The sequence below is a fragment of the Peromyscus eremicus genome, chromosome 5, assembly GCF_949786415.1.
Source record: "Peromyscus eremicus chromosome 5, PerEre_H2_v1, whole genome shotgun sequence".
Classification (NCBI taxonomy): Eukaryota; Metazoa; Chordata; class Mammalia; order Rodentia; family Cricetidae; genus Peromyscus; species Peromyscus eremicus.
In genome coordinates, this window is record NC_081420.1 from 64,193,912 (window position 1) to 64,219,577 (window position 25,666).

General features: G+C 42.7%; 1 protein-coding gene across 1 annotated transcript in view; it reads right to left on the reverse strand.

The window, feature by feature from the left end:
* The window catches only part of Itga8 (integrin subunit alpha 8), a 180,223-nt gene that overhangs the window by 17,701 nt on the left and 136,856 nt on the right, over positions 1 to 25,666 (reverse strand). Inside the window, exons 25-27 of the mRNA XM_059263596.1 lie at positions 23,738 to 23,896; positions 11,802 to 11,930; positions 5,245 to 5,358 (exon numbers count right to left, since the gene is read on the reverse strand). Of these exons, the coding sequence (XP_059119579.1) occupies positions 5,245 to 5,358; positions 11,802 to 11,930; positions 23,738 to 23,896 (402 nt within the window). The remainder of the gene's footprint in view (positions 1 to 5,244; positions 5,359 to 11,801; positions 11,931 to 23,737; positions 23,897 to 25,666) is intronic.

Consider the following 25,666-nt stretch of genomic DNA (forward strand, 5'->3'; position numbering starts at 1 on the left):
ACATTTTCTGAATTATACAGGGAAAATAAAATTATTATTGAACCTACTTTTTAAGATTTTGTGATGTATCTCTCTTATCTAAAGCTCTAATTTTTTTGAAAAGACTTTTCAAGAAACCATCTGACATTTTAATGTAAACTTTGGTTTTTGCAATTTCCCTCGGAAGGCAAGGGAATAAATAGACTGAGTTAATTATGCAAAGATCTCTATCCTCTGAGATAAATTGTACATGTGTAGAATATTTTGCAAAGTCTTTTGGTGTACATGCTTGCTTTTTTCTGTATTTCAACTATAAAGCAGAAAGAAATTTGCCTATGTGTCCTCAAGGCAATAGAAAACATGTGACTGGCTTTGACCAGAGTTATCTGCCTCAAACAAGGTATGACTGATGTCATGTGGGGCCCTAATAGTCTGTTTTGGCAGAGGAAATGAAAAGGAACAAGATGCTTGGCAGTTCTAAATCCAAAGTTCATTACTATTACTACTCTGCTAAGTAGTACAACTCAAGAATTATCTTTTGTTTATCATAGGGGTGATGGTGCATGCCTGTAATCCCAGTTCTCAGGAGCAGGGGCAGGAGTATTGTGATTTGGTAATCCCAGTTCTCAGGAGCAGAGGCAGGAGGATTGTGAGTTGGAGGCCAGCCTGGGCTGTGAGCTCTTGTCTCAAACCAACCAATGTCTTCCTTCCTGGATTTTGAAATAACATGTTATACAAATATATAGATCCTTTAACACAGTAGTAAGGCCCTATATATTCCAGAAAAATATCTCCATATTGTGGTTACCATAGAGTAACCTACACTATCAGGGTATAGGTTAGCAGTCACGTGATTATGACATGAAATTTCTAGTAGGTGAGTGTCACGTGGTAATCTCTGGTTCAGCACTCTAACCTAGAGATGCACTCGAGACTAAAACTCCCAGAATCCTCCTCTTACCAGCTATGTGACCCTGGAAAGGCCACTTAGCCTTCATGTCTCTGTTTGCTCTCTTGTAAAATGTAGTTGATAATAACCGTATGTATCCCACAGGTTCGCTTTAAAGATTAAGTAATTCACACATGAGCATTTATCCTGGTGCCTAGCTGCATGATCATCATTCAACAGAAACCTGGCTCTTTGCAGACAGGCAGACCTCTCTGGAAGGTTTGGCTGGCTGCTCCTTAATGTTTAGCGAGAGCCATTTTGACATAGTCTGTTCTGAGTCAACCAAAGTGTCAACACAATACAAAAGGAGGCCATTAATAAAGCACACAGAGTTATTGCTGACTTTAGCTAAGTAGAATAAACATCATAAATAACTTATTAGGAGAGGTTCCATATGAGCTGCCCATACATCACTGAATTTTCAGGACAGAAAGGAGACTTTTGTCCAATCCTTTCATCTCACACAGAAGGTAATTCAGACTTATAAGCTCAGTTGAACACAGCCAGTTCAGAATAAAATTGAGCTTGCCCCTCCTGACCCCATAGCCATCAAGACAATGAGAACAGATCATAGTTTAAATCAGGGACATCAGGCCCAGAACTTTTTTTTTAATGTGTGGATTTGGTTTTTTACAGAGCATTTGGCTCATAGGTAGTTTTCAGACATTAATCTGTCTATGAAATTCATAACCATGCTTCCCTACATGTTCTCATCCATATTTTGGCCAATGTTTACCAAGAGTGCAAAAGAAATCTACATTGGCTTGCTTCTAATTACAACTTTTGCCCAAGATTAGTAATGATATATCTGAAAATTGATGGGAAAGATATAGAGTGAACAGAAAGAAAGAAAAATCAAAATAAAAGCCTTAAGCCATAATTAATTCTCCCAAACACTAAGGTTAGTAAAGTATTTTAAAGAGCGTGTGAACTAGATTATTACACAGTAGCAGAATGGAATGGTACAGGTTGCTGGAGGGATGTAACACTGCTCTTGTGGCGGACTGAGCATCCTCCCCACAAGTTCATGGCCACATGGGATCTCATAATATGACTTCTGTGAACTTAAGGTCAAGTTTGAGATGACATTATACTGATTCTGGTGGGCTATAAATCCAAGGATCGTGTCCTTAAAGAGACAGAGAAGAGGGCTGAGGATATGGTTCAGTTGGTACAATGCCTGCCTTGTGAGCTTGAGGACTTAAGTTCAGATCCCCAGCATCTATGTTAAAAAGGTAGGTGTGGTTGTACATGTCTATAATCCTAGCACTGTGGGGTTGGGTGGGGTGGGGGCAGAGGCAGGCAGATTCTCTGAGCTTCTTGGTCTGCAGGCTAGCCTGTTGGTGAGTGCAGGAGACTTGATCTCAAAAGAGAACAAAAAGAGACATAATGGAAGACACCTGACACCTATCTCTGGCGCACGCGCGCGCGCGCGCGCACACACACACACACACACACACACATTCATGCAGATCCTTAGACACACTATGGTATCATTCACAAAAAGAGAGAGAAAGAAGACACAAGACATGAATGAGGTGATATATCAACTGAGGTTGGAGTGATGTTCACAAGCTGATGGAGGCCAAGAATAAGGGGAAGGTTGTGGTGATATTGTATCTGTGTCCCCCAATAAAGTTTATCTGAGGATCAGAGGAAAAAGCCAGCCAGTATATTAAACATAGAGGTCAGTCAATGGTAGCACACACACCTTCAATCCTATCACTCGGGAGGCAGGGATCTGTCTGCATCTCTGTGAGTTCAAGGCCACATTGGGAACAGAGCCAGGTGTCTTGGCACATGCCTTAAATTGCAGTACTAGTTAACCATAAAGATCTGGAGGTCTGTACAGACAGACAGGAAGTGACAGAGCTGGGCAGGAAGAGGAAGTGAAGTAGCTGGGTGGAGAGAGGAAATGAGTTGGCAGAACAGAAAGGCATATAGGCATGGGTAGGAAGTATAGGAAGTAGGTCTCTTGGGAAGCTGTGGTGTTGGTGAGGTGAGGTTAGCTGTGGCTTTTCCTGTTCCTCTGATCTCTCAGGTTTTAACCCTGATATCTGGCTCTGGGTTTTTATTAATAAGACCGTTTAACACTTTGTTCTACAGAAGGTAGAGGATAACTCTTTGAGCTCCCTCAGAACTTACATCTCTACTACATTGGCCTAGGACTTCTATGGTGTGTGTGTGGTGTATGGTGTATGGTGTGTGGTGTATGGTGTATGGTGTGTGGTGTGTGTGTGCATATGTGAGTTGCTGGGGATTGAACCCTATCCTCATATATGCTAGGCAAGTGCTCTATCATTGAACTATATACCTTTTAGGCTTTGACTTTTTGAGACAGGATTAAAAATTTTTTTTGAACACAGGATCTTTGTGATTTGGCTCAGGCAGTTCTCCAACTCAACATTGGCCTCAAAACACCATCTTCCTGCCTTAGCCTCTGTAGTGTTGGGTAGTGTTGAAGAACACTGGCTTAAAACAGGACAGCTGAAGAACCTGAGTGGTTTAGTTTCTCTGAACTACAGTTGGCACATCCATAATGTACTGTTTATAATAGTAGTGACCATATAAAGCTACTAGGATTATGTAAGATGCATGGAAAGTGGGAAAAAAAACCAATTTTCTTCCTCTTGTTTGCTCTATAAGAAAATTTAGAGAAAATTCAGGGGATTGTCAAAGTATTTTCAATAATAGAGAAGATGAAGATCTAGAGACACAAAATCCTATAGTAATAGGTAACCAAAGGTGATTTTCGTTGTTACGTGAGGCCAATGAGTCTGTCTAGCTTGGGAGGTAGAATATGACAGCTTCCCCAAAACAACGTCTGAGCACAGTAGTATCATTGAATTGATTTTCATTTCTCAGTGTAAGGAGACTTAAATCTTTAATGTATTCCTAGTCAAGCGAGGGGGGGGGATCAGTGGATAAAGTGTTTGCTCTGCAGGCATGACACCCCACATTCACTCTACACATAAAAGCCAGGCAGGTGTGGTGGCCATCTGCAATCCCAGCGCTTGAGAGGCAGAGACAAAGGATTCCCATAGCAAGCTGAGTAGCTAGACTTAGCTAGAATTTGAGAGATCTGGGTTCAGCAATAGATCTCACCTCAACAAATAAAGAGGAACTCAAATGGGGAAGACACTGGTCCTCAACTTGCATGTGCACATACAGATAGACATGGGCACACTACTCTCTCCCCACTTCAAGGCTCAGTGGACTTCACCACTGCATAGACAGGCAAAGCAGTGGGCAATCATCAGATTCAAAATGTCCACACTCTTCTGAGATGCTTGCCTGGCTACAGCCTGTGCTGCACTTATGCTGTCTGAGAACTTTTAGAACAATCTTCCTGTTTCTTTCTACGTTGGTTCTGTTTATTCAGTTTTCTGGATGCATGGCTGTATCTCCACACTGATTCTATGCTATTTCCTGCCTGACCAGCAGTCTTTCACTGGGCTCTCAGGGACTCAGGGCAATTTTATCTGCTGGGGGAGGTGACTAGGAACTGAAATAGAAAGATTGTTCTAGAAAATGCCTCTCAGACAGCATCAGTACAGCATGGGCTGAAGCCAGACGAGCACCTCAAGAGAGTTTGGATTCTTTGACTCTGAAGATTGCCTGCTGCTTTATCTGTCTGTGCAGTGGGGAAGTTCGTCAAGCTTTGTGGTGGGGAGACAGTAGTGTGTGCATGTGTATCTCTGTGTGCCCATGCAAGTTGAGGTCCAGTGTCTTCTCCAGTCGATCTTGGCTCACCCCTCCTATGGAAATTTCCTTTGAAATATTTAAATCCTTGAAATTTAAAAATGAAAATCCTTACATTTAAAACTTAAAAAAATTAAAAGAATGAAAAATCAGGGCTGGGGAGATGGCTCAGTCAATAACCTGCTTCCTGCACAAGCATGAAGACCTGAGCCAGGATCCCCAGCACCCATGAAAAAAGCCACGTATAGTGGCGCATGCCTGCCGTGCGGATGATGGTGACAGCGGTGAAGGGGTGTGGGAAGAGGTGGCCAAGCAGCTTTGCTGTGTTGTTGGTGAGCTCCAGGTTCAGTGACAGACTGGCTCAGAAAGGAAGGGGGAGGAGGATAGAAAACGACACTCAGCATCGACCTCTGGCCTCCCACTAGTATGTGCATACACACACACACACACACACACACGCGCGCACACACACACACACACACACACACACACACACTAACACATGCACACGCACACGTACAAATGAGAAATTCTTACAGAGGGCCTTGGTGCGGATCTCTCGGGAGGAGGCTCTGGGGGAATAGTGGGTAAGATATGGTCAATGCCACTGTTACCTGGAGGAACGTGTGGGCCCACAGCCTTGATCTGACCTTCAGGACTGCGCTCTCTCCTCCTGCGAGTCGCCCCACTGCGCAAGAGATCTGCAAACACTCGATGTTGGTGCAGTTCTGAAAAAGGCAAAGGCAGAGGCAGAATATTAGTGTCTTGAACGGCAGTAAAGAATCAACACCGAAGCTGCTGTCTTTCCGCAGACGATACTAGCTTGTCTGCAAATCTAATTTACTCTATTTAATTTAGAGAAAGAACAAATTCACTGAAGTAACTGAGACAAAGAACAGGTAGCGATGATGAGAAGTTGTTTCCTGTGAATAGAAAGGTAAAAATGGATCATAAAGTACAGTTAAATCCATGCTCCTTTCTAAGGGCTCCATCTTCTTGTGGCAGCCGGTGAGCTCTTCTTCATTTTCTCAGAACTCGGGAAGATGTTTCTTAGAGATGAAGGTGCACTGGGGAAACCTGGAAGACTTTGCAGAGGAGGCTCGTGGGTCCCTGTCACCTCAAGGACCCAAAGTTAATGACTCGTTGATAAGCAATTGTTTCGCAACCCTCTCTCTTCAGTCCAAATTGCTTCCTGATCGTAGAGCTGACTCGTGTACAAGTTCCATGCATTACACTGTTGTCAAACCAGTCACTTACCCATCTTATAAAGGACCCTCTTTTAAATACAAGACATACAACGTGGAAAATGTTCACGATAAGGAAATTCTACCTATCAAACGAATCTTCTCATTGGATCCCGGTTTCCACAGGCTCATTTGTTTGAACACTTGATATCCAGAAGGTGGCGCTGTCTGGGGAGGCTATGAAGTCTTTAGCACGTGGAACCTGGTTGGGAGGAGGCCACTAGTGGCGCACTTGTAAGGTTATACTTGCTTCTGGTTCCAACCTGCACTATCTACTTTCTGACTGGTTATAAATGTACACTTGCTTTCATGTACTCCCAAGACCCAGACAGAGCTTCTCCTGGTACTCAGCCTTCCCTAGGACAAGCTGAAACTTCTCAGAAACTGCACTCAAATAAACCTCTCCCCCTTGAACTTGCTTTGCAGGGTGCTTTGATCACAGTGATGGCAAAGATGACTAATAATAGAGTGTTGGAATACATGGGTACTGCATAGTCTGTTTTCCACATTCCCTGTGCAGACCCATTCCTCTCTAATTGGACTTAAAAAGTACCCCCCCCCCCCCAAAGCAGAGTATTACAGAGGAGGCAGGAGGTTGAAGATGGAATCTCCAGGTACAGAGAGGGGAAAAAGAGCGGGCCATAAAAACCCTCAGGTGAATAAGCGAGGGTAGGAAGACAGCCAGGAGAGGACATCCCGGGAGAGGCAAGGGAAGGGCTGTGATAGTTCCAGGAGCTGGTCAATAGCATCAGATGCAGAAAAGAAATGAAGAAAGACATGGTTATGGTAAGTTAAGTAGGTAAAGAGAACAGAGAAAAGTCTGGAGAGGGAGGCAATCAGGACAAAAGCATCAGGGGCCTAGGGTGAGGGAGGTGGAGATGGCTTTAGGTGGAAGAAGAATTAAGTTTCCATGTTGGAGATACACATTTTTAAAAACACAAACTGGAAATCATGATCCCAACACAGGATGTTGGCATTTTGCACTTACAAATTCCTAATCAGGAATGGGATTCCGTACTTGGTTGTAACCAAACAAAAACTGTAGGAGGTCTTCTTTAGCTTTTGATTTTAGAGTAAACTTTACATAATCATCCTCTCCTCAGAGTTGTCTTGATTCAAGGACATGGGTGGGTGTTGCATGGTTTGCAGTTTTTGAGCCAATAAGAGAAAAGGAGACTGTAATATGAGTCTGAAATCAGACACAGAAACTAATGACTGTCTTGGCAATCATTTGCAAGGAAAATACTCCTATGATATTTAGAGATTGAAATTTATGTTAAAATATTTAATGAGAAATAGCAGAAGGGCAGAAACCTGACCTACAACACAAATGCCTGCAGATTTCAAGAGAATACTATTTATAGATCTCTACTGCTCTTTTGCTCAAGATTCACGCACAAAGCTGACATTTAAAGAGGAATGTGAATCTTGTTTTTTTGCAAATATTTAGTTCTGTGGAAGTCTGGATATTGGTTTTCCAATGGGATCTTCCCATTTTTACTGTACACAGTAGAATTCTATAGATGTCAGCTTTTATTAATGACAACATACAGTTTTATTAATTTATTCTAAAAAGGACGATAAGGATTGCCCACTCTAACATTTTGAAGCCATTGTACAGTCTGACAGAAGTACAGGCCCTCGAATCATAATCTGCTGATTATTGTAGCCTTTTTCTCTTGTATCTCAGGTGCTTTTCCCTTAAGTGTGATATTGGAGTTAAATTCTCTTGTACTCTTTATTTCCATGCTTTAATTTTCCTGTTAAGAAGAAATAAGCAGATATTAGAAGTTAAGACACAATTGTATGTGTTCCTGTGTGTGTGTGTGTGTGTACAAGTACACATACCCATGTATGCATATGCATGTAGGCCAGAGGTCACCTCAGATGTTATTTCTCAGGCACTGCCCACCTTCTATACTGAGACAATGTCTCTCACTGACCTGAAACTTGCCAAAGATGCTAGGCTGGCCACTGAGCCCTGGGCACCCAACATATCTGTCTCCTGAGTACTGGGATCAGATGCACACCCCATACTCAGCTGTTTTACATGGGTTCTGGGGACTGAACTCAGGTCCTTATGCTGGCCAGGAAACCACTTTTCAGAGTGAGCCATCTCTCCAGCACTAGGCCATAGTTACAAAAACCTCTTTCATTGTTTTTCGGAGCCCAGGCCAATTGTGCAATCACCACACCATCTACCCACAGGATTTATCATCTCAAACGGGAACTCTACTTCCTTAAGTATTTTGTCTCATTAATGCACAGCTGGGATTTGTGTCTATGCCACCCTATCATCCTTTTTTGAAGCTCTTGACTATTAGGGATATGTTCTGGAATGTTAGTACTGTAATTGGGAATTAAATTGTCCTACTTTATTGGACTGGAATAAGTAGTTAGGATTATCAGGCGTTTACTTATTTCCTCCTCTGCTTTAAAAGTTACAATCAATTCAAGCTTTTCCCACTTTCCTACATGCTGTTCCATTTGTCTTCTTCAAAACTCACATGTGCCTCCATCTCAGCTGACCACCAAGACTGTGGCCCCAGAGGAACTGATCTGGGCTCAGAACTCAGGAAGAAACAGAGTCTGCAGACAGGAATTTTCCCATGGGTCTTAACACCCTGTGCCCAAGGCCTACATATTACAGAGCAGAACAAATGCTTCTGCCATGCCAATGCATCTTTGTCGTAAAACGAATAACCTCATGTACAATTGTTGCTCAGACGTAGCTACTGTACCTGAGGCTAGCCTCTTGTTAGAACCCCTCTCCTCTTCCTCTTTTTGATCTTTTCAACAACCCGCTCCACAACCTGACTAATTTGCTGAGGGAGTGGGATGCTATTTACACCCAATGAATTCTCCACTTTGGTTAGGAGAAAACCGTTGTTAACATTCACTCATACTGCCGCTCTCCATTTTATCAATTGCAAATTAGAACTTTCAAATTTTCCATTTTGACAACTGAAATTTGTGATGGTTAATCTTTACTGTCAGTTTGACTAAGTTTGCAGTCTCCTAGGAGATTGGTGAGGCACACCTTTGGGCATGCTTGTGAAGCCATTTCCAGAGAATGACTTGTGAAAGGGGAAGATAATTTGAGAAGGTAGGTGGCACCACTTTGTGGTGTGAGATGAATAAATGGACAAAGGAGAAAGCAAGCTGAGAGCTGGTATTCTCTATTCTCTGACTCCTGATCAGCCAGGGCATGAAGAGCTCTTCTTCCCACACACCCTACCACCATGATGTGCTGCCCAAGCCCATGGGGCCAAGGGACCATGCGGTGAACCAGATCACTAAAACTGTGAGCTAAAAGAAATCCTTCACTAAGTTGCTATGTCTTGTGTTCGGTCACAGCAAAGAGAAAAGTAACAACACTTGTCATGACTTTTCTTTCAGTTATGCAAATGCTAAACTTTGAGATTCAAACCCTTGGATATAGATTTACCCCCTTTAGCTACCTGGAATTATGTCACTTTTATGACTGCCTGGAACACTGGAGTTCACTGAAATAGTGCCAGAATGGACATTGTATTTTGAATTCAGTGAGTGTGGTGGCTGGTAAATTTGGTTGGTACTTAAACTATCTTTTAATCTGTGCAGTAGATTTTTCATAATTGTGTTGAGAGTTAAGAGGATGAAGGACCAGAGAGGAAGAACAGGAGTTGGTGGAATGGAATTCTAAGGGCATTTCAGCTATGACTCTAAAAGCTATCACCAGTGGTTCAGTGAATTCACACCCGAGTCATTTGTTTACACAGTCACTGAGCACATGAGCCAGGTGCTGAGCTCTGCCCAGGGGAAGCAATGCAGGGAAAACCATGCATATTCTCATCTGTGGGTTTTAGATAGGGTGGGCTGGTAGGGAAGCAGGCCTGATAGTCAGAGCATTGTAGTACCCAGAGGAGTCTCATAGTCATTCAGCATTTCTGGGAGAGGACTAGCAGCATGGGTTTGGGGTTTTCCCAGCTCCCCACCTGGCCAGGGCAGTGACTGGTACTCCTGTGGAAACAGCTGTAGAGCTCTCCTTGGCTCAGAGTTCTATCTTTTTCATCCTTTCCTCATTCTTTCCTTGGTCCTGAAGCTTCCTGATGAAGGCCTCTCTTCTTTCTGTTTGTGACTTTGGATTGGCTACTTGAGGTTGTAGCTTCAATTTGGAATCAGTGCAGGATAATGAACATTAGGTTGGGCTTCTTCAGTACAAGTATGAGGCAAAAAAGCATCTTCTCAGCCAGCCTCTGCTCTATCCGAGGTATAGTGTTCTCAGTCTGTTCTTAACCCAAGTCCCTAGGGATGCTCAAAAAGAGGATGGGATGTCTGGTAGTCTCTGATTTCTGCAGAATTTGAGAATGTACCTGTAACTGAGTCCTTATGGATGTAGTCTGTGAAATGCTGATGAACTGAACGTTGATGCTTGCTTTGTGCCTCTGCTACATGGTCAGGAAAGGATGAGCATTCATGTGAGCAGATACAGGTGAGGAGATAAGATCAGAATCAGCATTGGGGTGGGTAAGGGCCTGGCATAAAAATACTGATTCATGCTGACAGTTCTGCAAATTCCAGACTAAGATCAGGCTAGACCCACCAGAGCCCCTCAGTGCCAAGACCCCCACATTTCAACCCAGAAAACCTGAACCCACTATTTTTTTCTATAAGGAGATTTTATTTTATACTAACTAATACATAGAAATACAATGCAACAGAGTTCCTAATAAATATGATATTGTTGTTTTCTTCTCACCCTTCTGCCGTCCATGTTTTCCTAAAGTTGATGCATACTCATTGCACATGTTATTGGATTTCACTGTGACTTTTCATACACGCACACATCACACTTTGGTCTCATCTGCCTATTGGCTGCCCTCTCCTACTCTCCTCTCTATCCCCCCACCTTTCCAGTAGCCTTTTTATTACTTTAATTCAGGTCTTTTGATAGGTCCTCATGTGGCCTAGGCTGGCCTTGTACTTGCTGTGTAGACAAAGATGACCTTGAGCTCCTGATCTCTCTGCCTCTATTTCCCAAGTGTGGGGATTGTAGGCATGTATCACCCAAGTCCCTGGGTGTGTTTGCTGGCTTGCTAAGATGATAGTGGGATTTCTGGTGATCTTTTATTTTTATATTCTATATTCCATATATGAAAAACCATGCAATTCTTGCTTTCTGTGTGGTTTATTTTGCTCAGTATGATGTCTGCTAGTTCCATTAATTTTCCTGAAAATGACTTGATTTCATCCTTCCTCAAGGTGTTTCAGTGTTCCATTGCCTATGACTAATCACATTGCTTTTATCTGCTCATGTGCTGAAAAGCACCTAGGCTGAATCCTGTCACGTGGTTTTTGTAAGCAGTGCCTTAACACATATGGAGGTGCATACTAATGACAAGATGACTTGGTTTCCCTGAGCACACAGTGCTCGCCTCCTTTGGACAAGCTAAGCCCCATGAGACTCAGGGATAGGTGTGACACTGTAAGGACACACACTGGGTAGATGCGGCTCTTGGCACTCATCTCAACTGCCCAGCTCTGGGCCTCTGTGTGGGCTAACAACTGAAACTTAATGATTTTAAATTGATTTTTAAAAATTAATCTCCAAATAATGGGATTCAGTATGACGTTGTCATGTATGGATATTATTACTCCCATCCTTCCTCCTGTCTTGTTCTTTTTGTTCTTGGAATGGATTCACAGTCACACTTTATTTTCATCTCTATTTCTCTGAAGAGGCCTCCATGGTGGATTTAGAAGAATATAAAGGTTATATTACAAACACTCCTTAATCTTTACAAGAAAGGCACTTTCATTTTCCATAGTACAGGTTGCCCCCAGTTGAAGGAGACTGAAAAGGAGTTGAAGTTAAACCATCGTGTCTGGGAATTCTATTTAAGCCAATGTTTTCCTCCAGTCCTGTGCACGTAATGACAACTCACCAGTATTTTTGCCGGGCTCTGTCTGTGGAGCTGGACCACCGGCACATCCCTCTTCCTGACAAGGTGAGGAATTGTAGCATTTCTCAAGAAGGCACTGAGCTCGGGGGTGTCCTCCAGGGAGGCATCAGGCTGCAGAGAGAAAGCAGGAGTCACCACACACAGCCGCAGCCACAGTTTTTACATTTTCCTTCACCTCAAACCCTGGGCAACTGAATTGGATTCACATGAGAGTTCACAAAGGTTGGGCTTTGCCGTTGGCACATTCGACACGACCTGTCTCACACTGACAACGAACACGCCTGTCCACTCTTCAGTTACAGGAATCCATGAGGCACAGGAGAGCACATTCTTGGGAAATTTATCTCGTAAGGATGAGATTTTAAGAAGAAATCACTTCCCCAGGAGGGCAGAAACCAAGAAGCTGCCATTCCATACATGAGTTACTCTCAATGTTTTTCTCATGATGAAGGCGGCTGGCTAAAGCAGGGCAACTTCTATGTGGAAAGATGAACCCTAGGGGATCTAGAAAGGGTTGGGGATAGCCTGATGTGGTCTACAACTTACCGTCTCCATGATTGCGACCTGCTCCCATGCCCATGAGAAGTGCTTCTGTGAGGAGAGCAATGTCCTAAGAACAATGGCTTTCCCAGTGCATACACTGCCATACTACAGCTTGCTTTCCATTCTTAGTTAGTTTGTATTCTAGAACTGGTGATTTTATCTCAATGTCCCTGTTGAGCACAAGTTCTAGCTGAAAACACATTTTGGATTCCGATGAACCACACACAATATCCTAGTGAGAGTATTTGCTTGCAGATCTGCCTAACCTGCTGCAGCTCATAGGACATAAGCAGTATGGAAAATTATGAATGGGTCCCAATACAAAATAGTGAATGAACTTAAAGCATTATGAGATTTTTTTAAATTATTATTTTGTTTGCATAGTTCTCAAGTATAAACTTGGTAGAAATTCAGTGTTGTGTCACAGTGGCAAAAGTTTGGAATGCCTACAACCAACTGAACATAGAAATGTACTATTCCCCACTTCCACCCTGCATATTAAGCCTCCCTTTACTTCGTTTGTCTATATATGATAGAAGCAACACTAGTACACTCATGTCTGGAATGAAAAAAGAAATTCCGGCATAGCAGATGTGGGATGTACTACAAAAGATAAAACAGTGGTGATCAGTGTATCTAAGGGCCTGGAAGAATCTACCAGACAGACAAAGGGATGGGATCCAAACACTTCAGGATGTCAAGAGTCATGACATGCTGGATTTTGCTCCTGTTTGCATCCCCAGATTCATCTCACCAAGAGCCCTTTGATTCCTATGGTATAGCAGCATATTTCTGTTCCTGAGCTGCATCATCATGACGCTCTGGGCTTCCACTTCATATGGTACGTGCTTTCCATGGTCTAGAAGTAACTATCAGGCCCATCCATGATTGCCACTTACTGGTCTCCGTGAGAAAAGAAAAAGCAAGAAGCAAAGAGCCACATGCATGCTCCTAGGAAACACCAGAAAACAGGCAGAGAGAGGAAATCTAACATGGACAACTTGGGAGGATGGGATGGGAAGTCCGGTAGGAATGAAAGGGAAATTTGCAAAACCAAGGGATTCTAGGTGTCCCCCAGATCCTGAAGAAGAGGAAAACATGATGAGAGACGTAAGTATTGACTGGCCGTGTCAGCTAAGAATTTGTGGTTCTTTCCGGAGTGGGAGATTCTGTGGGTAAAAATTGAATTGTAATTATTCAAGAGGGTTTGGATAAGTGACAGTTGTTTAGAAGAGTATCAGATGAAGTCCCTTGGTTATTCTCATGTTAAAGTGGTTTCTTTCCATGCCAGAATCTGTATAGATAGTTTCAGGTAGCCAGGACTGCACCATTAGGTCCTGTCCTAAACAAACAAACAAACAAACAAACAAATAAATAAATAGAATGTAGCTGCCAATCTGTATAGATAGTTTCATGTAGCCAGGGCTGCACCAAGAGGTCCTGCCCAAAACAAACAAACAAACAAACAAACAAACAAACACTAAATAAATGAAGCTACCAAGCAAGCAAACAAAAACTAGTTTTGAGATGAGCCTTAAGTGATAGGCAAGAAGATGACCACTCTTGAAAATGATACAGGTTGAATTATTTGGCTTACTTTTTATTTTGATGAGAAAGGAAACTTCTGAGGCTTGTAAAATCCAAGGAAGGGATGGCAGAGAAGAAGAGGTTGAAGACACACCGAACAGGGACATTTGATGTAGAAAAATAAGCCTGGAGTAGCAGAAGGAAATGACCTTTCTCCCAAAGTGTTGCAGAGAGAAGTTGAAGATGAGAGAGAATATTAGATGGTGTATATCATGGGCTGGATTTTGTGATACGAAAATCAATCATTTGGAGACACACTTGTCTTCAGGCCACTACCAACGGTAATGTGAAGGAAAATGGATTGGAATTCCAGAGTGTAGTAAAGGCTTAGAGAAGCCAATATAGAGATGGAGGAGGACAGAGTTTCCTTGTGATAAGGTTGGCCCCATGAATATCCAGCCATTGGGATATAATGGGACTACCAGCTAAAGGGTGGAGAAGCTGGACTATGAAAGTATGTCTGGTTAGGACTTCCAGGGCAGTGACTTGGAAATTGCAGAAGGGAGATTATGACAACTTTTAAAAGAATGTCCAGGTAAATCATCTTGCATTCTCGGCATGGCTGGAAAGAAAGTTTGGCCAAAGGTAGCTTTGAGAGTGGGCAGAGTTGTGCTGACTACTTCCGAGAAAGCATGCATATTAAGAAAGAAAGGCTCCCTGGAGAGAGGCAGTGAGAACAGTATAAAAATAGGATGGATGAAGAATAGGATGCTGAGTGTGACAGAGGTAACGTATCTAGAGAACATGTTCAAAACCAATGACCAAAGTAAGGTGAGAACTCAGATGTGTCAGCTCCAGGCATGTTGGAATGTCCCAGGACAATGACAGAGCCTGGTCTTACCAGAAGGATAAACAAAGGAGCTGTTCACAAATGCTCAGAAATTCAGGATCTGATAGAAAAGGGTTTACAGCCTAAGATTAAAAAAAAATTGACCTCAGACCGACAATTAAGAATTGTGTAAATCCCTACTTCCTCATATGTTTTGTATTACATTTTCTGTATGTGTCTGCTGTCATGGATTTCAGATTTATTAAGTGCAACTTCTCTTTCTTTTCATTTTCTTTGAGATAGGGTCTCGTTATGTAGCTCAGGCTAACCTTAAATCTGTGATCTCCTGCCCCAGCCTCTAGAAGTAAGCTAACGTACAGAGTGGAAGTACTGGAAAAACTGGGTCATGGTTATTTGTATGTGTGTGTAGCTTCATATATGTGTGAAAATGTGTATGCACATACATGTGGATGCTAGAGTACACTTTTGGCTATTGTTTCTCAAGTGACACCCACTTTGGGGTTTCCTGTTTTTTTATTTTGTTTGTTTGTTTTGAGACCGAGTCTCTTATTGGCATGGAATTATCCCAGTAGGCTATGCTGCCAGGCCAGAAAACCCCAGGGATTTGCCTGTCTCTGGCTCTGGGTGATTTCTTTCCATAGGTTCTTGGGATTAAACTCATGTCCTTGTGTTTGCATGGTGGGTATTTTACCAACTGTGCCATTTCCCTAGTTTCTAGTTGTGATTTTCTATTCTCAAATTATAACCTATGATTATTATCAGTATTAATAAAACAATGGCCCCAAACCAAGAACTCTGTGTGGTTTCAACAGATGTGGCTTATGTGGAAATAAAGAACATACATACTGGGGTATATTATAATATTTGTCAATATTAATACAGTCTTTGGATGAATCACAGGTCTTCCTGCTTGCTAGAAAACAGGGCCTTTGCAAGACAGGGGTCGACGGAACATGGTCCTTTCATTTCACACCACTGATTAGCAGACAGAAAAAGTGCTACTGTTGAGCACCACAGTCAAAGGGTCTTCAAACAGCTTACAAGCCAGTTCTCTCAAACGGCATACCAGAAATTATTTCACAAAGCAAAACACAACAAAAGGGGAGCAGTTATCCAAGAAATGTAAACAACAATTAAAATCCATTTTCTATTTGGATAGTGGAGTCTCTTTCCCAGTGGCCATGGTCACATATACCACACTTCTCTTCGGCCTGAGATGAGTGGAGGTGAGGGAGGCTGGTCTCTGAGCATCCGGGTAAGGCAGACATGCAGTCAAGAGGAAATTGGTCAATGCTCTGAGAAGCTCCAAGTAAACAGTCAAGTGACTCCCTAAGAACAAACAGCCTCCTTCTGCAACAAGGAAATGATTGGTAGTAAATATGTTTCTTTCTCCAGCTGTTACTCAGAATTTGACCCCAACAAGACTTTCTGATTTTCATAATTTTCCCCCAAACTCCTCACTCTGGTATAGGTTTAAATTTATGATTCAAAAGAACAATATATAGCCAGAAAGTGCAGTGCAGTTAGAAGAATGGGATTTGAAGAAAGCAGTTGAGTGAAATGACTTGCGGCCCTGAGAGTCCACATGTAAGCATTGTATCCCATCTTTTTCTTGTTTGTGATGTGTCTTTGGAGTTCAGGTATTCCTAGCATACACGAAAGAACAGACTATACTCGTGGACTATAATTAAATCTAAAAGGAGGCAAGCCTAGAGGGCCAATGTACCCTGCAATTAAGACATACATGTTAAGGGTTTGTGGGCAGAGGGAAACCCTACTTTTTTCTTCCCGAGTTATGTGGTCTAACTACAAGAATCAATGCTCTCAATTGATGGTGCTGAAGCTTCCTTAGGCTTTGGATGTGGCGTTTTTTCCATTGTATGATATCTATGAGGTATACACATATGTTATATGTGCATGCAGGTGCTCCCATGTACACACAGGTAGGTGCATGTGAGTGGAAGTCAATGGACTACCTCAGGTGTCATTTTTCAGGATGGAGAAGATGAATTCAGTAGCAAGCACAGAAGCCAGGTGTACTGTCTTGCTCAGACCTTCTGAAGCCATGGATGGCTAGGCTATTTTCTCAAAGAAGGAGGGGAGCATGCACTTGACACTGACCATGATTGGGGTAAGTCACAGGCATCAATGAGTGCTTTAGCTATGAAATAAACTGTGGCTGTGACTATTCAAGCCCTTTAAAATGACTCCAAAAGGCATGAAAAGAAATTGGTAGGTCATAACAAAGGCAGGTGAAATACTCTTTTTTTCCTTGTGTGTTCGTTTTAAAGATCTATGCTAGGTGGGGGGCTGGGGTGGGGGAGTGAGCCAGGGCTGTTGTTTAGGAACTGACAGTGTCCCTGAGTTTTGAATTGATGAGAAACAGTAGACAGAGGCAATTAACAGAAAAGAAAGTACTCTTAGGGATAAGACAAACTATGCAAATTTGCCAAGCCACTGTCTGCCGGCCACTCGAGTCTAGAAAACTATTTGCAGAGCTGTAATCCTTGACAGATGAACTGGTTCTGGGTTTTTGCCATCTCTGTTTGTATGATCTGGATGTAATTTGGACTTCCTGTGGGAACAGTCTTGCTGAAGCAAGGAGAGACTCAGAGGCGACCTCCTACCATACCTCCAAGGACAGTGCTTAGGATGTGGGTCTCTCATGCTTCCTGGCCTAGTCTTTAGAAGGCCCTTTATACCCGAGGATTCTCCCTTCTCTTGAAGTTATTCGTGGCAGATGCTCTGGGGTCTAATGCAGATGGCTCGGAGTAGCTTTGTCTTTCTCCCTAGGCACGGTCTCACATTCTTCAGCCTTCTTCCTCATCAGTTCACACTTGGGCCATTTAGTACAAAATCTTGCCCATCGAAAAACTTAAAATCCTTTATTCTTCATGAAACTTGCGGTTCCTTGCTTGGGTTTACTTTTTCAACCTCATCTTATCTGAAGATCACAGCATGTTTGAAAGGCTACCCAAACCCCTGGATAAAGTCCACCAAAATAACAAAATTGGTAGTTTGAAAAAAAAAAATTATTTTACCATCTTTAGTATAGTTGAGAAACACTTTATTTGACTCTAAAATCTTATTCCAAGAAGGATCTGGAACAAATTAGATTTAATGGATCGGCCTGAATGCTGCAGACAGTTGAATGTTTCAAAATGTTTTAGACGATGGAAGGGGTGGGGGCTGCCACATTAAAATCCTTTCCTTCTGACCAAGACCGTGAAGTGTGGAGGCAGAACCTTCGTGGACGTCTGATCCTTCTCCTGAGGTTTTAGAAGATAGGTAACCAAACCCCAAGAGGTTGAAAGCTTCACTAAATAACAGAGCCCCAATCTTTGGATCGGGAGGCCAATGCACCAGTAGCGGGAACGCGTCTATCTGACCTCTATCACTCCCCGCTGACCTCAGCAGGCACTGGCTTCCTTGAAGGAGGAAAACAGGAGCTGGGTAGCCCCCTCTTCTCCTCTCCACATTTCCACTCAGACTCTGAGGTGCGACAGGCCAAGCTGAGTGCATCTCCATGAAGCTAAGGGTGATGAGGGATCTAAATTAAAAATAAAGAATGCCCTATTGGCTAGTGGCATATATGTGTGGTCACCCCATCCCATCCCATCTTGGATGTTGATGCTCTGTGGTTGGGCAGCAAGGGAGGTGAATATGGGTGAGATTGTTTGTTCATTGTTGCCTGAAGTGGCCACAGGTTAGAATTATTATGCTGGTGGCTTATAAAGGCACTCACTGTCCCCTCCTCAAACTTGGGAGACGTTGGAGTAACTTGATAGAATAACCAGCTCCTACTGTGGAAACCGAGCCCTGTTAAGGTCAGACTCACTGGACCTGGATATGTGTGTGTGTGAGAAGACGTTAAGGCTTTTGTTGAATTTGGAACACATCTTTGTTTGCACACAGGTCAAATTTCAGAGGGTTTGGGGAGATATTTGGCAATAAGGAAGCATTTCTCTTTAAAAAATCATGTTTTAAATGGTAACTCATTTCTCAAGCCAGTCCACAAGAAAAAAGGTTCCAGGGAAAAAACCCTGCTTAAGCTTCAATATGGTTTTGATGCCATAAAACTGTGTATTTGTAATAAAAATAATAATATCCAGGACAATGGCAATATGACTGATTATAAAAACAGAAAAATTATTTGTTTACTCTGTGATATTGAGTATTTAGGTAGGGATGTTTTTTTTTTTTTTATAGAGGGAAACAGGAAAGTGTGTCTGTGTTTGGTAAACTCTGACAGAATATCTACATCATTTCAAAGGCTTTATATTTGGTGGCTCTGGTTTCCTGTAGTGGGTGGCCTAGAAAATGCTTCTCAGGAAATCTGGATGGTTTCTTTTCCATAAGTATGTGAGAGAAGCAGGCATGGTGTTGTACCCTATAATCCAAGGAGCCAGGAGCCTGAGGTGGGAGGATGCAGAGTTTGAGGCCAGCTTGGGCTGCATCGTGAGAACTTGTGTCAAAACAGAGCAGAACAAAAGAACAAAACAAAAATTTAAAAGCAAGCAGCAAAGCTGGTTAGAAGGTTGCATGGATTCAGCAAAGTCAGAAATCTTTCCAGCCATAAGTGAGCAAAGCCAAGAACTTGCATGAGAGAACAAGTTGACTAGGATGTGTCTCTGAGCACAAAAAAGGGGTGTGGTGGGGTGGTGACTAAGAGGAAATCGTTAGAATGGCGGAACAAGATGGACTGCTCAGGGACACAGATGTTTCAAGAGACACTCGCCACCTGGCACTTTCCTTAATAAGGCATTGCAGAGGAGGCCACATTGCAGAGGAGACTCCCAGCTGGTCAACTGACCCACTTCTAGCACCTCAAGGTTCCAGAGCTCACGAAACATTGCAGAAGAGGGGGTGGAAAGAATGTAAGAGCTGCAGGATAGGAAGAGGGATGTGAGATGCTGTCGTCTTGCTATGACAAGGCACTGGCACTCATGGGCTTAGTGCAGCTACGGTTGCCTGCACAAGATCAAGCCACTGAACATTCCAGCATGGATGGAGGGAATATAGGCAGTTGATAACTTTTGGTTGGTGTGCCATTTTTCTTTGAGGTGTGGTCACTGGTAGACTGCCCATGCTCTGGTGGATGACCCCTTATTCATGTGTTTAAGGGCTGCACCAATTAGATCCAGCAGGTTTCTTTTTTTAAAAGGATGTGTGAAGGTCCATCGGACAGAAGATCAATATGTTGTTCAATACTCATTAGAGAAGCTTCTTTGGCACGAGACGGTAATTAATCCAGAGACGGCACAACTGGAGAATATGCAGAGAGTGAGAGTTGGAGCACTCAGCCCAAACCGGGATATCCTCATCCAATCTCTCCCCTCAAGGCTACAGAAGAGCTGGCTGAAAGATTGTGAAAACCAAAGGTGGATGGCTCCAAAGAAACAATATATCTAGGCACAATAGGGCTGATGCACATATTAACTCACAGAGTCTGTGACAGCATGTACAAGACCTGAGCAAGTTCAAGCCAGAAAAACACCCCAGCATGAGAAAGGGAAATGGACACAAAGTCCCACCCCTAAACAAGAAGCTGTTTACAATTGATACCTGCTGGGACAATCAGTCCTTTAGAGAAAATTGATTTTTCTCTAATGAACATTGGGTATGTCAGCCACACTCCAGAGCAGGCCACATGCTCAGAAGTAGTCAGTCATCATAAAATAGACTCCATGGTATTACAGACATGTGCCCCTGGGCCTGGTGCTGTATGTAATACCAGCACTGGGGAGACAGAGACAGAGGTTCCCTGGAATGCATTGGCCAGCCAGGCTAGCTGGGTAGGTAAGCTCCAGGTTTAGTGAACACCTGGGTGTAGCTGGAGTTTTCTCCAGCCCAGCTCAGACCCAAGTAAATACACAAAGACTTGTATTACTTATAAACTGTATGGCTGTGGCAGGCTTCTTGCTAAATAGATCTTACATCTTAAATTAATCCATTTCTATTAATCTATAAGTTGCCACGTGGCTTGTGGCTTACTAGTACTTTACATCTTCTCTCTCTCTCTCTCTCTCTCTCTCTCTCTCTCTCTCTTTGTTTGTTTTTTTGTTTTTTTGTTTTGTAGCTTTGTGCCTTTCCTGGAACTCACTCTGTAGCCCAGGCTGGCCTCGAACTCACAGAGATCCACCTGCCTCTGCCTCTCGATTGCTGTGATTAAAGGCATGTGCCACCACCACCTGGCTCACATTTTACTTTTCATGGCAGCAGCAGCTGCCAGCATTTCCTGACTCAGTCTTCCACTCCCAGAATTCTCCTCTCTCCTTATCCCACCTATACTATACTTCCTGCCAGGCTACTGGCCAGTCAGTGTTTTATTTATCAATCAATCAGAGCAACACATTCACAGCATACAGAAAGACATCCCCAGCACCTGTGATGACAGAGAAAGACACCGGTGGTCACCTCAGGCATCTACAAGGGAGTGTATGAGCATGCGTGCATGCGTGCGTGCACACGTGCGAACACACACACACACATTATACACAAACATACACAAAAACAACATAGAAAAGCTCTCAATTAGCCTTGATATTACCATTTAAAAAATTTTTAAACCTATGTGTTGAAAAAATTTTGTAATCTGTTTTTCACTCATTTCTATTCATACTTAATACAGAACAAGTTGTTTATCTTTGCATGTCGAGGAATGTTGCTGAATAAGTTAATAGCCGTGTCACTAATCTATTTACTATCTTAAGAGAAAATAATATTCAGGTACTCTCAATTATTAGTGCCACTGATAAAAAATAAAGATTATCGCTTTAATGTCTATTTATTAAGAAGAGGTTTTTTGAAATTTCTCTGGGAACATATTAGGTGCTGTTAAAGTATATTAAGGAGGCTGGGAAAATGGCTTAGGGGTCAGGAACACTGCCAGCTGAAGTTCCAATGGACCCCAATGCCCTTTTTTGACCTCCACAGGCAGCCAACATGCATGTGACACACATACGTATATGCAGACAAAGCACTCATCTACATAAAGTAAGTCTTTATACACTATGTTAAGAACCTGAAAGTCATGACAATTTGACTATGCCATACCTTAGGAATTCATACATTGTTCTAATTAAACTATTTTTAAAAGCTGTTGCTTCATATTCTCATAAAATCTTACATTCAGTTTTCACAGATTGAGAGTTTTTTTTTTCCTTAAAGAAGCATAATTAAGTTGCATTAAAAGAATTTCCTAGCCTTGGGCAGATTTTTAATGTAAGTCTACTAGCACGCTAAAGAGTAAGTGGGAAGCAAAGAGTGCCAGGTGCTCAGTATTCACTACCACTCAGTACGCACAAATCTGTCAACATTTAATGCAAGTGTCCTCGTCACTGTACATGATTGTTAAATTGCCTCAGAAGAAAAAAAAAATCCTTACAGCCAGCACAGTGCACATTACACACGTTACATAATATATACAAACATATATAAACACTGTCAGACATAAGCCAAACATTGCACTCTGAGAGAGTTAGGAGCCTTCTGCTGGAGCGTGTGATTCAAGACTGTGGGAGATATGTTAAATACAGGGCACAGTGTGCGAAGAGCTGAGTTACTAAACAGTATCCGCTAACTTTAGAAGACATTATTCTTTAGCAAACTGCTATCTCTGAAGACAAAAATTTTCTCAATGAAGGGGAAAGAAAGAGGAAGTGAGACAAGACTTCCGGGAAATATTTAAAATAATTTCATGTCACACAATGACTTTTTTATCTCTCCATAAAGAGCACAGTGGCTTATCACCCCTTATGTCCTTTCCTGTTGAACCTCCTGTTAATCCTCTTGCCTCTACATACTGAACATTTGGGGGTGAAAAAGGAAGCCATTCAGAGTGGCAGTGACCCTGAGCCTGTGGCTGGGTCCTGGATGGCTCAGCCTGTGGTTCAGGAAGTCTGTCTTTGCACCAGAGACACTGGGCCCTTGTAGCTTCTAGGAGAATGTTCTTGAGAGAGGCTGTCTTCTGAGGACAACATTCGATACACAATGTTTTGTTTTTGTTTTCATGCAAATGTGACATTTTCAAGGGCTGATGTTACTTCACTTCTTTACTTCCCAGAAGGAATCTAAGCCAACTTTGGACCTTTATCTGGACGGAATCTGCCTTGGGACATTTGGACTAATGAACAAGTAGTCTGCAAAGTAGCTGCTTCTGTTTCACAGAAGGTGGAAACAGGTAGAGGGAGAATCTTGGGCCCAGCCCAGAACCTGCTCTCAATAGACTCCCAGGCTACTTCCAGAATCTACATTTTAATAAATCCTCAGGCTCTGCTCTGACCCAGCCTAGTTACAGACTCTTAGGTCATGTCCTATCATTCTTTCTCTAGACACCCCCCCAAGGCTTTTTTTAGACCCTGCCTTTTAATAGACCTCCAAGAACCCTTTCTTGATCCTGCTTCTAATAGACTCCTTAGACCCCACTCTGACTCTGCATTCTAATAGGTCCAAGGTCCCTCCCTGACCCTGTAGTGCCATAGACTCCCCAGGTCCTGCACTGGCCATCACTTTTTTCTAGACCCCCAGGAGCATTTAAAGTCTGCACAGCACTGCTTTGGGCTTCTCTACAAGCTTTCACTACCCGGGAAGTCCTGAACCTTCCAATCTAGGGGTTCTCAGGGCATTGAGACAGCCTTTGGCAAATTCTCACATTTTACCACTTGCTATTGACAACAGCTGCGAGCGCCCATTTTGGCAAAGATCCGTATGTCTTTGGGCAATATACCAAGAAGACTTTCAAAAATGACATCTTATACTAACTCTCCTAAATGTGACATACCTAATTATGATTTTGGCTTGGTTGTGCTATTGATCAAACCGTCTATAGAAGGTGATCATCAAATAAGGCTCAGTAGTCGACAGGTTGCTATGAACAGTCAACACTTGCTCGGATTGAGAGTTTACACTAGGTTACGCCCTTTAAAATCAAGAGAAAAAGTCTGCTCAGTGATCACGGAAGCAACTTAAAGTGAGCCATTGGCTAGACCACACGTACCTTTATATCCTGTGGGTTGATCTCAGGATTTGTTTGACATCGTAGAGGTCCCAGAGTTTGAAGATGAAAAATGTAGAGGAGAAACTCATCCCGTGCAGAGAATGGCCAGCCCACTTCGAGAACGGTGTCACTGATGGTACTGGGTCCAATATTATGCAGCTGCAAGAATGTGACACATTAAGAAACGTAGTCCAACTCTGTCTATTATGTGTCTGTTTTGAAAAGTACATGTTATTGGCTTTGACTATGGCAGTAGGAAACAGAACATAGAATGCACCCAGGCAGGGGGAATTCTGAAATTACAGTGTGGAGATACTCAGGGAAGACTCTGCCAAGCTTTGAGCATGGGTTTTCCAAAGACCATGTAGCTGGAGCAATTCATATTAAAAATGCTTGGGACCTGAAGTATTTTAAACCTCAGAATACTGCACGTATACCATGTAAAATCTCAGTGATGGGACCCTACTGTAATCACAAGATTCACGGATGTTTCAGACATACCTTATTATATATAGCTTGACGGCAACCTTTTAGATATTTTTACTTATTTATTGGAAGTGTGTTTGTGCATGTGCAGGTGACTTCTGGAGGCTAGAGGCTGACATCAGCTGTCCTCCTGGATTGCTCTCCACCTTATGTATTGAGCTCTTACTTGAACTCAGAGCTCACTGCTATGGGGCTGGTGTAGCTATTCAGCTGGCTCCAGGGGTTTCCTGTCTGGGCTTCCTACACACTTGGATGACAAGCAGCTTGCCACACCCGCATGGCAAGGGCTTTACCCACTGAGCTAACTGCCCAGCCCATTATAAATGTTTTTAACGTGCTTGTGTTTTTGACTATGACCTGTTTCATGAGGTCAGGTGTGGTATTTTCTGCTTGGAGCAGGCATCAAAACAATTGGACTTCATAGTACATCCCGTTGTTTTCAGATTAAAGAGGCTCCATCTGTACTCACTGTGTGAGATCACTGCCATGCTTATCTGTAAATGTAACGGCAGCACTAGAAATGCAGTTTTAATTATAGGCTTCCACAATGTAGTCATCCTTTCTTTACATTTGGAATTTGCCTCCTCCTGCCTGACTACTGATTTGTCAATTTCAACCACATGTGATGCACTCGCTTTCCCCTTCTGGGAAAACAGCCATCCATCAAGCCCCAAAGCTGGCCTGTGAGCCCTACAATTCTCTGCCAGTGACTGGTCCAAAGCCGAGGTCCTGGTGTGTTGTCATTAGGCAACCCCAGAGAAAGGAAGGGTATATCTCACGAAGACGAACGTTTTAAACACACGAATTCTACTCACAGGACGCAGACCACATCCCCCAAACACTGAGCCCATTGGAAGGAATTATGAGTTTACACATTCTCTTCAAAATTTGTAGAGATCTTTGTCCCCCTCAGTTCTGATAATTATCACCAGAATCTGTAAAGCAATGTGGTTTTTGTTTTTGCCTATTTTGATGGCCTGCTTAATTCACATCACTAAAGGAGTATGGCATCTACCAACATAGCATATTATGAGATGAGATTAGTGTGTAAGAAATATTTGGTGGGTTTTTTAGTGGGGGGTGTCCTGGTGATTACTCTAAACTTTCATGATGTTTATGCTAATCCTAGATGCAGGGCTGCACATAAATGATTGAATCTGAACATTTTTCCAAACTTTGAAGTTTTACCATTCTTAAGAGGAAATTGGCTCACACAGTTCAATAAATGAGTCAACACCTTGCTATTTTCCCTGTGAAGTTCTTGACCTGAGTTACGTTAGGATAGACTGTCCTTTTATTATCAGAAAAGCTTAAGTTCAGGCCAGGGATTCTGAACATACAGTTGAAGGAAATTTTTATGCCAGTGCTACTCAGGAGTTATCACTTCTCCATAGATGAAGAGCTCACCTTTGGGAACATCTTCATTGTTAACCGGGGAGAAGC